The 13,293-nt window shown below is 50.4% G+C and overlaps 1 protein-coding gene across 1 annotated transcript; it reads right to left on the bottom strand.

The window, feature by feature from the left end:
• Window positions 1-2,192: 2,192 nt before the first annotated feature.
• Window positions 2,193-3,830, bottom strand: LOC128732173 (extracellular serine/threonine protein CG31145). Its single transcript, XM_053825342.1, has one exon. The coding sequence runs from the start codon at window positions 3,828-3,830 to the stop codon at window positions 2,193-2,195; it is 1,638 nt and encodes a 545-aa protein (XP_053681317.1).
• Window positions 3,831-13,293: the final 9,463 nt, after the last annotated feature.

Raw genomic sequence — 13,293 nt, 5'->3', positions numbered from 1 at the left:
TCAAAGTTCATACGTAGTTCAGTTGAAAAGAGTAAACATCGCAACGCCGGGTTATTGGATCTTATGCCCACATTGTCGTGTTGTCCCCAGTACTCTAATGTCACCCTCTGCTATCTTGTTACATATTTATATTATTATCGTAATGGTTATTGTTATTTTTGTTTACTATCATGTTTGTTTGTATTCGGTATAGCCTTTCGTTTATATTTACTTTTGTTTATCTGAACTGTTTCTCGTTTGTTTCATAGAGCAATTCTTTTCCTAGAGGTTTTATTTTGCATCCCATACGCGCCGGAACATTTGCGAAAACTTGATCTTATGCGCCGTTGTTTCAGAAAAATGTTGGAACATAGAAATAAAAAAAAAACAATTAAATATCATAACAAGAAGAGATACATCACAAAACCGAGCTTCAGCAGCTGCAACGGCATCGTTCTATCGGCGAAGCATTACTTTATGAGAAACCATACCACACGCTTCCGATCTGGCAGTTGTTGTATCTTCTTCAACAATTCTCTTCTTCACTCTATCGTCCTCTACGATGGGAGTTGCTTGATTTCTTTTTTTATTCAATACTCTCTGCCATTGTTTCACTTTCGGGTGCTTATGTCTGATCAAAGTCTACTGGCATCCGTCTCACGAGCTGGCGTGCTTGTTTTGATTTGCTGCTCCGTGGTCGTTTCTTACGAGTGCGCACATCTTATGTGTACGCCGATCGGTTCGGGTTTGTTGATTTATTGATTTAATTTATTGCTAGTGTTGCTCTGAATAATTTGTTTCCTCTCCTGCTGTTGCTGCTCGTGCTTACTGGCCGTCTAGTGGACTCTTGCAATGTTGGCACTTCATACCAGGGCCCGATCGATCGTTCTTCTTTTGGCATACGTTAGGTGCGTTTAAGAGATGTTTAATGTATGAAGAGGAATACGCGGAATATAAAAGAGTAATTTAAGCTCCTGTAGAGCAATTTAAGCTTCTTCGCAGCTCAAGCCGCTTATCACTTTGTTTTGCGGTTGGAATTACCCTTACAAACGGTTCCCACGGCGCCTGTTTGCATAAGGAGCCGGTCTCTTCATTTGGAAATAACAGAAGCAATCGGAAACCGCGTAACACAACAACGGGATTGCGAAACGAAACGATTGGTTAATTTTTGGTACCAACAAATCGTATCACCATCGTATCAACGCACACGTATTCATAATCCGTCGATGGGTTGTAAAACTTTGGCCTCACAGCTTCACCAAGGGATCGCGAAATCCCTTGTGGGAAGGAAGTATTTAACTATATTCGCTATGGTTGGGCATAGCATTTTCCTAAATTCAGTTCACAGTATTGTGGATGCAACGGAGGGCTGCAAGCGACTTGAAACCAAAAATTAACAAGGTGAAGAAAATGTAAACTCACTTGTTTCCTTTGCTTGATTAACGTTCTGCAGTTTAGGTTAGTCTACGCGGGAGAGGTTAACAGTAGAGGATGCGCAAGGCTGAGGGGATTTTAACAAAGCTTCCACTCCTGGTTGCATGCTCATTTCAACATAATTATATTCCTTTCCCATTTGCGGTACTAATTAGGCATCTACCATCGTTGTGTCCATTTACCGTCGATTTTATTCCACACAACCATTTTCGCTGTCTTATGCATCCTCAGCGTGATACGTGGGATTTGTCCCGATAGCGTTCGGAACGGGATTAAAAACCTAAAAACAGAATCGCTTCTAATCGTTCACCACCCGGGCACTATCCACCTTCGGTTCTTCGGTTTCGTTCGACTCCTCAATAGGAACCTGGGCGGTTTAAACCAACCGCTAGCGCCATATGATGTGGCAGTTCTAACCTACCCTTAGAGTTCGCATCACTCATAACGATTCGCGCACACTCGCACTCACTCACGCACTAGCTCGCTTCCCGTACGTACCCCTAATGCTTAGCTCCTAAAGCTATCGTTAACGGGTGCCCGTTCGCTGCCGCTGTCTCGCACCGCGAACTCTCCCAGGGTGACTACCATTATACTATGTACAGAGTACGGCTTCGATCGAAGCGCGTCGAGACGGCCCTTAAACCACCGTGCTGGTGGTACTGGCGCTGACGGTTCTGGAACTGCTGAGCCAATGCACCGGACCGCGTGTGTCGATTGACCGCGTGCAGCCTTGCGTGACGTTCCCGCAGCTCCGAACGCCTTCCGTATGGCGCCAGTCGCTAGGAGCGATAGAACCCGTTCCGAGGCACAGTGTCACCGTTGTTGAGCGCGTTAGGCACATCAACTGGAACCGCTTCAGGTGCATCCTCGTCCGCGGTTTTGCGGATACAATCACGCACTGCCTGCAACACGATGGCGACCCGTCGATCAAGCGCAACCAGGTGTGGCTCCCACAGCACGGGCGCGATCGGATCGACGCCCATCGATTCGCGCATGGCCTCCGACAATGGCTTAGGGCTGTTGTGGAAACGCAGCAACGTCTCGAGCGTTGACGCTCGGATCAGACAGCACTGCAACACCGGAGCAAGGATCGAAAGTTCATCGTGGAACGGCTTGCCAAATCCTCGCCCATGATCCAGATGGATCGGGAACGTGTCATTGCCGAAAATCTTGAACGTCTCGTAATGATGCCGGTCCATGTTACCGGTGAGGAAGTCAAACACGGACATATCCATCAGGTCGAGCAGTCGGCGACCCTCATCGTACGGTGGGATGTCTCGCACCATCGTGCAGTAGTCAGCGTCCGTTTCCCACTGTGCCTTCCGGCGTTTGTGGTACGATCGACGCCACGGATGTCGCCACACCTTACGCTGCGTGTCGTCCTGCGTGGGTAGAAACGCAGCGAACGAACCCTCGAGCGTGTCCGGATTGCCGCAGATCGCGTGCGATGTGTCGCAGTAGTACGAACACTTGCCATGGAAGCACAGATTGCTCGATGGTGACACAAAGAACGTCTTCAACAGGACCTCATCACCGACCTGGTAGATATCGGTGGTGATGTTCAGGATACGCCCGGTCACCGGCATCGCACGTCGAAAGCCTAACAACCGGTCCAAGTGGAAGGCCGCAATCTCGGCCGTATGTCGCTCGTAGTCCGTGAAGTAGAAATGGTTCGGTAGGGTTTGCTGTTCGCGCGGGAACCGCATCGGTTTAAACAGCGCGTGCACGTCGTTCGGATAGTCGATGATCAGCTTCAGCTGGGTGCCACCTTCTTTCTGCACCACGTGCAGGATCGGCAATCGCACCATATCGTCGATGACGGCGTTCACCAGCGTGTCGTCGCGGCTGTACAGCTCCCGTTTTGAGATGCGCAGCTGAAACCGCTCGAGGTTGGAGGCGTTTGTGCCTGGTCGTAGATCGAGCAGATCACCAAGGGTCGGATTTGCCTCGTCGTCATCCATCGGATCGTTGACGTACGCTTCTTCACGCACGATGATCCGCTCGAACGGTTGTGCAGGTCGGTGTTTGCTAGCCCGAGGTGCCACCACTAGCGCCGTTAGATCCTTGAAGCGATCGTGTGGTGGCGGCACTGCCGTTGTCGTGCCCGATTTGCCAGGATAACCCGGCCCGGATGTGTCGGCATGACCCCGGTGAGCCTGCGCGTTCGTCGTCAGGAACTCCTTCGAACCGGATGCATTGCTTTTCGCGAGATACTTCCGGTGAAACTCGTTGTAGATGCCACTTCGATCCTGCTGATTTGCGTACCGGATGCGGGCGTGTGATGGGATAAATTCACCCCTCGACACGCCCAGATCCATCTGCAGATCGACCACGAGCAGGAGTGTGAAGAGAACGAGCAGCGCTCCAAACCCAAGCGCCAGCCGTTCCCGCAGCTTCTTTGACCTGATCCAGTACATGATGCTACGCTGGAACGGTGGCTTGGATGTCGTCGACCCGTTCGCCACGGTTACTGTTCGATGACTGTGGGGGATGTCAGCTCCACTCCACTGGCGTGGCCCGAAGGTACACCTCACAATGTTGCTGTTGCACTACTGCTACTTTTAGCACCTCTCTTGTCTTGACTGCCAAGGAACGGTCCCGTCGGTTACCACCTCACAAGGCTTTGAAGAAAGCCCACGGACACTTCTGCCAAACACACTCACTCCCCCGTGCACACACAGACACACACACGCGTGCGAGAACACAACACACACCCTCGCCAAGGTTTTGCTTCGTTTTTAGTGTCGTTTCGTTTCACCTTCGCAAACGGGCGCGTGACACCCGGTCGCTTCTGTAGACCTGTTTCACCGCAAACAGCACCTTATCAAGCACTCGCGTCACTGAGTCAGCAACCCGCGCGTCTCAGCGAGTATCTCCAGCACCATCAGGGCCGCGGATGATGATCGCGGAGATGATCACCGCACTGTCCGCCCGCCTGTTAAGCTCGAATCGATCGCCTTATCGCTCGGTTTCGGGAACGCCTGCAGCGTGAATGGGTTCGAGTACCGCTCGATCGTAGACACTGTCGCTAACGACACCATCGTCAGACGGAACGGACCGTCCGGGTGTCCGGTCTTGCTACCGTCGGCTGTTTACAGTCCCCGGTGTCGGGTGTTTTTCGCGCAACTCAGCATGTTTCCGCTGTTTCGGTGTTTGCGTGTGTGCGAGGTTTTCTCCGCGACCCCAACCGCGGCCAGAACCGTACGGAACACGCTGAACGCAACCTTAGCACTATCCACTAGCCCAACAGCACCCGGTGCGAGTGGTTCTTGGCTTGGGGAAATTCAGCGACCAACGAGCGGAATATGATCGCACCGCTTACTAGCACCACTCGATGGGCTGATAAGAGTAGTAGCTCCGTCCGGCTGCTAAAATGGGCTGTCCCTCGTGTTCGTTGGCGTTACTGCGGCGCAGATTTACATAACACTCGCGCAGCTCGTCGCGAAAAGAAAAAATAATTCCCCTCCTAAACCAGACCGTTGCTACTCGCGACGCGTTCCGGGCGAAACCCGAGCCAACACTGCGGCGTTGTTTGGTTGGTGCTGACGCACGGACCAGTGTTCCGGATCCCGGGAGTTTGTGCTGGATATCGCGTGGTGGGCTCTCGCTTAGCCCAGTCGCGCTCGCAGCAACACGCTGCTGACTCTCGTGCAGTGATGCGCCAGCGGAAGCCACCGGCACCGATTAGGCTTGCGCTCTCGGGAGAGCAGAAGTACCGTCAGATGGGGTGGGAGTATGCGCGCGGGAGGGGGGGAGGGGGACTACGCACTCCGGTGGTGCGGATTTCCGTGGCCACGATTCTGATCGCTGATCGCTGATGATGATGATGACGCTGACGATCGTGTCGTGATGTTGTTGTGCGTATGGTTTAGTTGTTTTCTTTTTGGAAGGTGAGATTTGTACTTCGGTGGGTTTTTGGGTTTTTTTTATTAGGCCACCAGACCAGGACAGGTGTGCGCGTGTGTGTGTGAATGGGAAAACGTTGCAGGCGCACGTGTCGGGAGGCAGAAATTTAACACCGCGTATCGGATGCGTCACTGATGCCGCTGGTTTCCCTCTGGGTGATGTTTGGTGAGGCTCTGCAATGAGAACGCAAGAAGCGCAACAACAACGAAAAAAAAAACAATATTTAGATGCGGCGTTTATTCGTTGGCTATGGGTGATGGGGTGATGGGTGGGCTGTGATTTGAGTTAATGTTTTCCACCCTCATGCACATGCGATTGTTTCGCAAGGGCTCTCGGTTACAGGGGAGTTTTTTTGCATCCCCCGGGAGCTAAATTATGATTACAAGAACAAGGCCACACACGCGCACGAGCATGCGTGCACTCGAGGGAATCACATGCGCGATCGTATCGATCGCACAAGGGCTGGATGGGAAGTGTGTTGCAGCACGCCCGTTTGGCTCAACATGGTACGCGATATGCGTTTGGCAGGTAATTACACAGTTTGACCCATATACGCACACGCGCCTCATCTCGCAGTTGATTTTGGTGGTTGCGTTTTTTGTTTTACGCGCCACAAGGGGGTTGCTGCGCACATGTACTCGCGTACTCGCGCAAACGCCGGGACTATTTATCATGCGGCTGCGTTAGGGGCAACCGATTCATTTGATTGCCGGTCATTAGACGCACGGCGAGTGAGATGCTGCTAATGTTGGGCTCTGTTTCGAACGTTTGGGCGGGGGAAAGGCGATTAGATTTAATTTACCGCGCACCAACAGTTGACCCAGTCCCGGGGAGTTATTTGGAAAATATATAGATTTCCCAAACATACGGACGTTTGGTGAGGTTCCGGCTTAAAACTGGACCGGCTATCCTCTGCCATTCCACTGAGCCTCTTGGTGGTGGGAAAAAAGGCGCAGCATCTCTCCAGGGGAGCTAAAAAAAAAGGGGCAGCCTGTCTTCACACAGCAGGAGGCATTCAAATCGAAATCGTTCGCTCGCTCGCACAACGGCACGCGTGAGGAGGTGATCATTTCCCTCCCGGCGATCGCTCGATCGGGAAATGGAAATGGTTCCACAAATCATATTCACTTCAGCCCCAAGCCTTACGGACAGCGAAGAGTGAGGGCCATAACGCAATAGCAACGCAATAAGAGCACGCATGTCAGTTAGTCTTGCTCTACATAGGAGGGCTTATAAAATGCGCTCGGGTTGTTGGTGGAACGAATTGAACACAACGGGAAGAAGAACCTTCATATGCTTACTCATCGTGCCGACGGTCGCTGTTTTTTTTCTGTTGTTATTTTGTTTTTATTTTACAGCCCCCGTCGGTCGAAACGATCGTAACGGAAACCGTTTGGACGTGGAAATGACCGGAAATGCAGCGGACCGAACCAGCCGGCGCACGTAAACGTGGCACGGGAATTTAGCGGTGTCACCTGGCTGGACGGATTTTGATTCTTAATTGATTTTTGATAGCTTCACGCCTCACACGGGAACCCACCGTAATGTTGGCCTTTGTCACGTTGTTACAATTTGCTTCATTTTGCCGTTGTCAGTATAAATTTTCGAACCGCCCTTCTATTTTGTGGCCGGACCCTTTTTTGCCGTTTTCAGCCGCGCTCGCGCGCTATGAACGAAGGAAAGGAGAGTCGTATATTTGCATGCACCTTTTTCCCTCCATTGTCACACGAATGTGCGGCGGAAGGAAATTCGGCAATCTCGGGTGGATTTGGGTGTAATTTAAGGAGATTGTTAGGTGGCCCATAATATATGGCAGGCTGGAGGGGTTGATTATCAACAAGCCCCGTCTGGAACGACCCAGACGGGCTGATTGGGTTTCTGTTCCGGGTTTCGATCGATCGGCCTCATTCCCGGCGTGTGTTGCGCTTATCTCATCGATGAGCGAGCATTAATTCCCAAAGGCTCTATAATTCTACCTAACGGACCGTTTCGGAAAGCTCACTGGGTCCAAGCGGTTAATAGCCGTTAGGCTGCTCGGAACCGCTAACGTTTCAGTGGTGAAAAGTGAGGCGAAATAGAAAGGTAGCGAAGAGAGCGGCCACAAACGCCAAGCGCTAGCGAGCATAATAAAGGAAAAATGTTAAATTCTCGACACTTCGCCCGTGGAACCCGGGAGGTGGCGTATCGTCTGGCGAGCGCCGGTCGACGGTAAAATGGATCACTTTCCGTGTGAGACAACATACGGGCGTTACTTACAGGCAGACGGAGCTCGAACCGCTGCTGAACGATAATTAAACACGGGCTTTCGGGAGGAACCATGGATGCAATCAAAAGCAGCTCTGTTTAAGCGGGCAAGGCACGAGTACGGACAAGGCTGCGCAACAGTCCGTGGCAGGTCGGGACGGCTGATAGTTCCCAAACTTATCGACCCGGTGCCATCTTTATTGCACGCCGGGATTTCGGAACGGATTGTGGGAGCTGGACGTGGAAACGAGCCTCATGTAATCCAGCGAGTTGAGCTAACCCCACGCTCATTAGCGGATTACGGCGAGCAACGGAATGAAAATAACTAGATGTTTTCTATGCACCCAGCCTACCGTTCTTTCGAGCTTCTGCGCTGGACAAAGTGGTGAATAAATCTCATTACCCTCTCACATATGCATTGTTTGGGATGAAAGTGACCCAACCCGCGCTTGCTTTGTACTTAGCCTTCCCCATATGCATTCAGGGATTAGTTTTTTGTTATCTTGATGAAGAATTTGAACGTGTTTTCTTGTTATTTTCCTGCTGCGCGAAGGCCCTCGTGATGATGTCTTCAGATGCTGGCACGAGATCCCGCGTCAATTAGCTCGTTGAAGAATGTAGCAGCTTATCTAGGAACGTACCGCTGGATGATACTCGCGAGTCGCTGTAAACCAACGCTGTGCTACCTATTCCATGTCGCCCAAGCCGTAACAACTGCATCAAACTACAACCCGAAACTCTACACCCGAGATCACGCGATCCCAATCATGAACTCTTGCACCGTAATAGTGGGCAGAAACTGGCCTAAGCGATTATTATCTGCCCGGCACAGCCGGAACGGAACTCCCCGCGGGTGGTACTTTGCCAGAGCTATTGCTAGCTTTTCTCGCTAGCGAACGGTTTTAGCCGTTCATGATCCTCTTAAAACGAGCTCCCCTCCTGTTTTTTTTTGGGAAGGTAGAGGGTTTAATTAACGCTGATGGTATCCGGTTCTTCTCGGTTGCTGGGGTAGTGGGAGTACTTTTTTTTTCTTGTGCCGTTCATGTTCTCTCCTATCTCTTTGCGCATGATTTAGAGGTAAAATAAGGCCACCGTGCATGCATATCGATCGTCCAGGCATCCTTCTCTTCCCCCCTGGTTAGGTGATAGTAAATCATTATCGCGTTCGATTGGGGTGTAAAAAGTATAACGTAGGAAGCTGATCCCGGATGGTTCCCTCATCGCATCCGCGGCTTGCATTCATGCGGTATTGAATCGGGAAGGTAACCTTCTAATTATCACATTCAAGCGCAACGATGCGCACGAGCTAGTAATTTTTTTTTGAGGACCACCACCAAAGAAAGCGATTCTGACCCGTTGAAAAAGAGGCTGCAGCTGCTTGGGTAAGGGGTAAAGTTTTTCCCTCCAGCTATTCATCATGCACACATTGCCGCACAGCTTTTTTTTGGGTGTGTGCGCGCGGGTGTTGCTGAAAATCCTCCGTCCGGAACCACAGATTCTAGCCATGCCGCGGCTCGTTTAAAATAAAGCACCGACCGTTTACTACGGTTACATATGCGGAAAAGGTGTACAGCGGCTGTTGGTAAATGAATAGGAAAAACATCTGCTCCGGAACGGGCCGCGCGAGACGGAGGTCGAAGAGGCACGGATGTTTGTGGGTTAATGGGTAGTGTTTTCATTAAATTTTCCCCGTACGTCACTGGCACACAGGTGAGGCTGAAATTGCCCGACGTCTTACACCGAATTCACCCTCCCGAGGTCTACCGAGTGGGAGCTTCCGGTGTCGGGTTTTAGTTGGAATGTTAGTGTATGCTGGAAGCGAAAATAGCCACCGTTTGACGGGAAAGCGTCGGCGTGGCTTGACGAACCGGTGGCAAACTACCTTCACGAGCAGTAGCTCGGTTTGACCTTTCTGGAGTTTCCACAAGATGTGGCTCGTCTTCGGGGGAAATTTACAAAGTATATCGAAGTTCTTCGGTCGGAGCGGTTGCTTGAAGAATGGTTTCGTCTGAGCGTTAGAAGTGAAGACATGTCGGTTGGTCGAAAGAGGAAAAAAAAACATGGAAACAATTGTCGTGGGAATAGGGTTTGTGCCGCTGAAAGGTAAGACACGGGTCTGTCCCGCCGTCAACGAGGGATAATCGACAACCGACTTATTAGTTGGCAAACTTGCTAGCCCTGCTGCATCACCGGACGAAAAGGACGTCGGTTTATTGACTTCGCTTTGTGTGGATGGTGTTGATAGCGCGCGAAGACCCCATTTCACGTCGGCAGAAGATAGTGAAACAGAAGATTTGCTCAAATTACTGACCCGCTGACAAGCTGCCACTCATCACGGACGTCCAGTTCACGTGAAAGGAGACGATCGTTGCTTGTAGAATAGCAAAATTGCATAAACGAGCCGTAAATGACCTCGAACTGCTTGCTGCGGATCGGCGGTTGAACTTCTCGCAAAAGGGGATGAGGCTTCTCCGTGCCACAGTGCATCTTTCTTGATCACGATCGATAGTGTTCCGACTGATAAGGCTGCCTGTTGCTTCCCCGTGCGATTGCTACACAGATTAATCTGTCGCATGATTGCATTCCCAGCGAACTGTAGGCCTTGGTTTTCGTACGAAAACAAGCAACCTCTGTAGCACGCTTATTATATTAAAAGAGCTTTCGAAATAGATCGCCTTTCGTGGCGAGGTGGCAATTAAATTTGTCCACCGCGTTTTGCGATAAAAATTGGAGCTATCTCATTTTTGAGCTAGATTACGTTAAATTTATTCCCTATCGCGCAATTTATTGGCCGGCTCGATTACGTGTGGCTTAAGGAGAACCGCCTAAGGTTTCCCGCCTATGGGTGAACTATCACTCATGGATAGTAATCGCCACCTGACGGTTCAGAGATTTGGTGTTTTAAGCCTCAAGATAAAACATAAATCAATAGCTTAACTCGGGACTCGAACGGTTGTGGGCTACCGGTGCACTGACTCAACCACCAAAGCTCGATCCGCAAATCAATCATCGAGTATTACGAGCTGCGACGTAGAAGATCCGTGACCGGCTTCGTGAGATAACGTCCAGTAATCGCAAGGGTGACATTCATCCGAGGTAGTCGAAGTGGTTGTAACTCAATTATTTATTGCTTTTAGACACGTCGCATCGATCGTTGCAGTAAATGCAACGTGGTTATAAATTAAACCTATTTACCAGTGCGGGCGTATGCAATGCTGATACTACATCTATTACACCATTCCCTTTCGCATTGAAATCAAAAGCAACAGGAAACCAAATTGTGATCATTGATCGAAAACAACATCGCTGAACTGAATTTGGCCGCAAATAAACATACGTGTCCATTGTCGTAACAGTAACATATAACTTTATCCCATTCAGGCGATAAGCGAAACATTGGCGACATATTGTGCGGCACGGATCTACGGGCCGCTTTTATCGTGCCTCTTTGAAATTTGATACGGTTGCTGATTACCAGGTTTCGTGTTGCGTTTTATCTCCAGACAACACAACACTTCACCAGTTGGTTCCGCTAACTCTTGCTTACCCCTAGGACGTGGTGTTCCCTCGTTTAAACAACAAGCGTTTGAATGAAGCCCGAATGGAACGTATTTATCACGACGTTGTTGCGTTTTTTTTTGCAGATTAACCTTTGATTTAAGCCCGGAACAAACTGCTACCGTGAAACAAACGACCATTGAACGTGTTTTAACGCACTCCACTCCGCTTTCGCTTCCGACAACGACTCGGCCGTTTGACCCATATTTTTTAGGCTTCCCTAGATTTCCCACCAACACCCGGGCCACGTTCGTCGTCCCCAAAAGTGACACCACTTCGCTTAATAAATGCGCTCCCCATCCAGGCCGATTGCGCAGCCGATTGCGAAGCCGGTACCGCTTTTTTTTTCATTTCCCGCTCCACCGAAAGCTTCCCGGACGGAGTGACATTCAATTATGAGTCTGAAAGTTACGCTTTACCTGAAAACCTGCGAAACACCGGTGATGCCACATCCCAGGTTACGGGAGGCTATCGCGGACAGATGAGCTGGGGTTGGTAAGATTTTTCCCACCGGTAGCGACCGTCACCGGCGGCGTAATGCTTTTTTCCAGGTCAGGTTGGGGCCATGTTTGCGGTCGAGCGTTTTCCAGACGTAATCGTTCGCTTAATTTCGTACGTCTGCCGCAACGCAAGGTGTAAAAGTGCCGCACATCACCGCCATTCTCTCGTTTGATCGTTGGCTGGACTCATTTTTGTTGTTGTGTGTGCGTTAATTTCCGTTCTTTTTCTACGGTGCGTCCCACCCGCGGTCTGGTGTGCTTGTTGTTTTCAATTTTCGGCCCCATTGCTTCGTTAATCGGGCACGGGCGCAGGTATCTTGTGCGACAGCCCTTAGTATTCGGGCGCCGGTTTGGAGCACGATTCGCGTGGGCCACTTTTGGTGCCCTCGCGTGGCCGCCCGGAAGAGAATGGGTCGTTTTTCATGGTGTGGTTTTTCTAAAAAATGAAAAACCGTCCCTCATTCGTTGGTCACCTTGTCGGGTGCGAAAAGAAAAGCCGTCCGTTAGTCGTTTGCGCACACGCACAGAGCACAAGATGCCTCTCGCGTGGCCGGTCTCATTATCACCGTTTTCATCAAGGCTGAGAGGGCCGCCGGTTGCAATCAGCATCTTTCAACGCCTTCGGGGTTCCGACGCGTGACCCCGAAATTGGAAATAGAACAGGTGCATAAACGATGCTCAAACCAAAACACAAAACCACACAAGTGTAGCGTGATCTTTTTGTGATCTAACGAGGCCGATGCGTACCTAAACAATGCCAACATTACCGTGCTTAAGGCCGGAATCGCCGGGAAATGAATGAGAATGAGAATTCAGGTGGACGGGTCTGCGAGAAAACAAGAGTGACGAAAGTCGCGGAGAGAAAACGCCTCTTTCCCGCTGATGTAAAGTGCGAAATCGACCCAATTATTCCGTCATAATCGCCGTTCGTTGGGTGTGTACCCATTTTTTTTTGCCGAAAAGGCCACTGAAGAAAGTTCGAAGAAAAGCATATCTTTCTCGACGCTCGATCTCGCAGGCACCTGCGATAATTTGTGACCTTATGTGTGGTGGAAAAATAAATTCACGCGAAAATGATAGACGAAGCGAAATGTGCGAGGAAAAAAAACCCACCAGACAGACAGCCACAACACACCAACACCTGATACGGTGGTGGATAATGTGTGCGAAAGAGAGTGCATGGCTCTCCGAAAACGATTTTTCACGTGGAAAATCGAGCGTGGCGCAAATGAAAAAGAAATTTATCTCGAAGCTAGAAAACAAAATGCGTACACACGGAGGGAAAAAGGGAAACGTGGAAAGCTTAGCGAGCGCCTAGGAATGGACGGGAAATTCGCCAAACTCTCCCTCCGGACCCCGAGCCGCCAGCAAATGGGATGGGAGAAAGCGAAACTGCCAACCGGCACGCAAACGGGAACAAAAGGGCCCAGAGAAAAATGTTTCCGATCGGCGCAATGCAATAACGGGCACTGAGGAAATATATTGTCGAATCGAGACACATGAAACCTTGCGATCAAGACGAATGCGAAAACGATGTCGATTGCCGCCCCACCGGATGCGTCCGCGGGGTGACGGTTTCAGTTGGAAATGGAAAAGAAAATCGGGTCCATGAAAAGTGAACCGCGGCAGACAGGAAAAACCCATCGAATGTAGGCGGTGCTGGGTTCAGAAA

This window comes from Anopheles nili, chromosome 2, assembly GCF_943737925.1.
Source record: "Anopheles nili chromosome 2, idAnoNiliSN_F5_01, whole genome shotgun sequence".
NCBI classification, from domain to species: Eukaryota; Metazoa; Arthropoda; class Insecta; order Diptera; family Culicidae; genus Anopheles; species Anopheles nili.
Note: the sequence above shows the minus strand (reverse complement) of the source record. Positions and strands in the feature narration are given on the sequence as shown.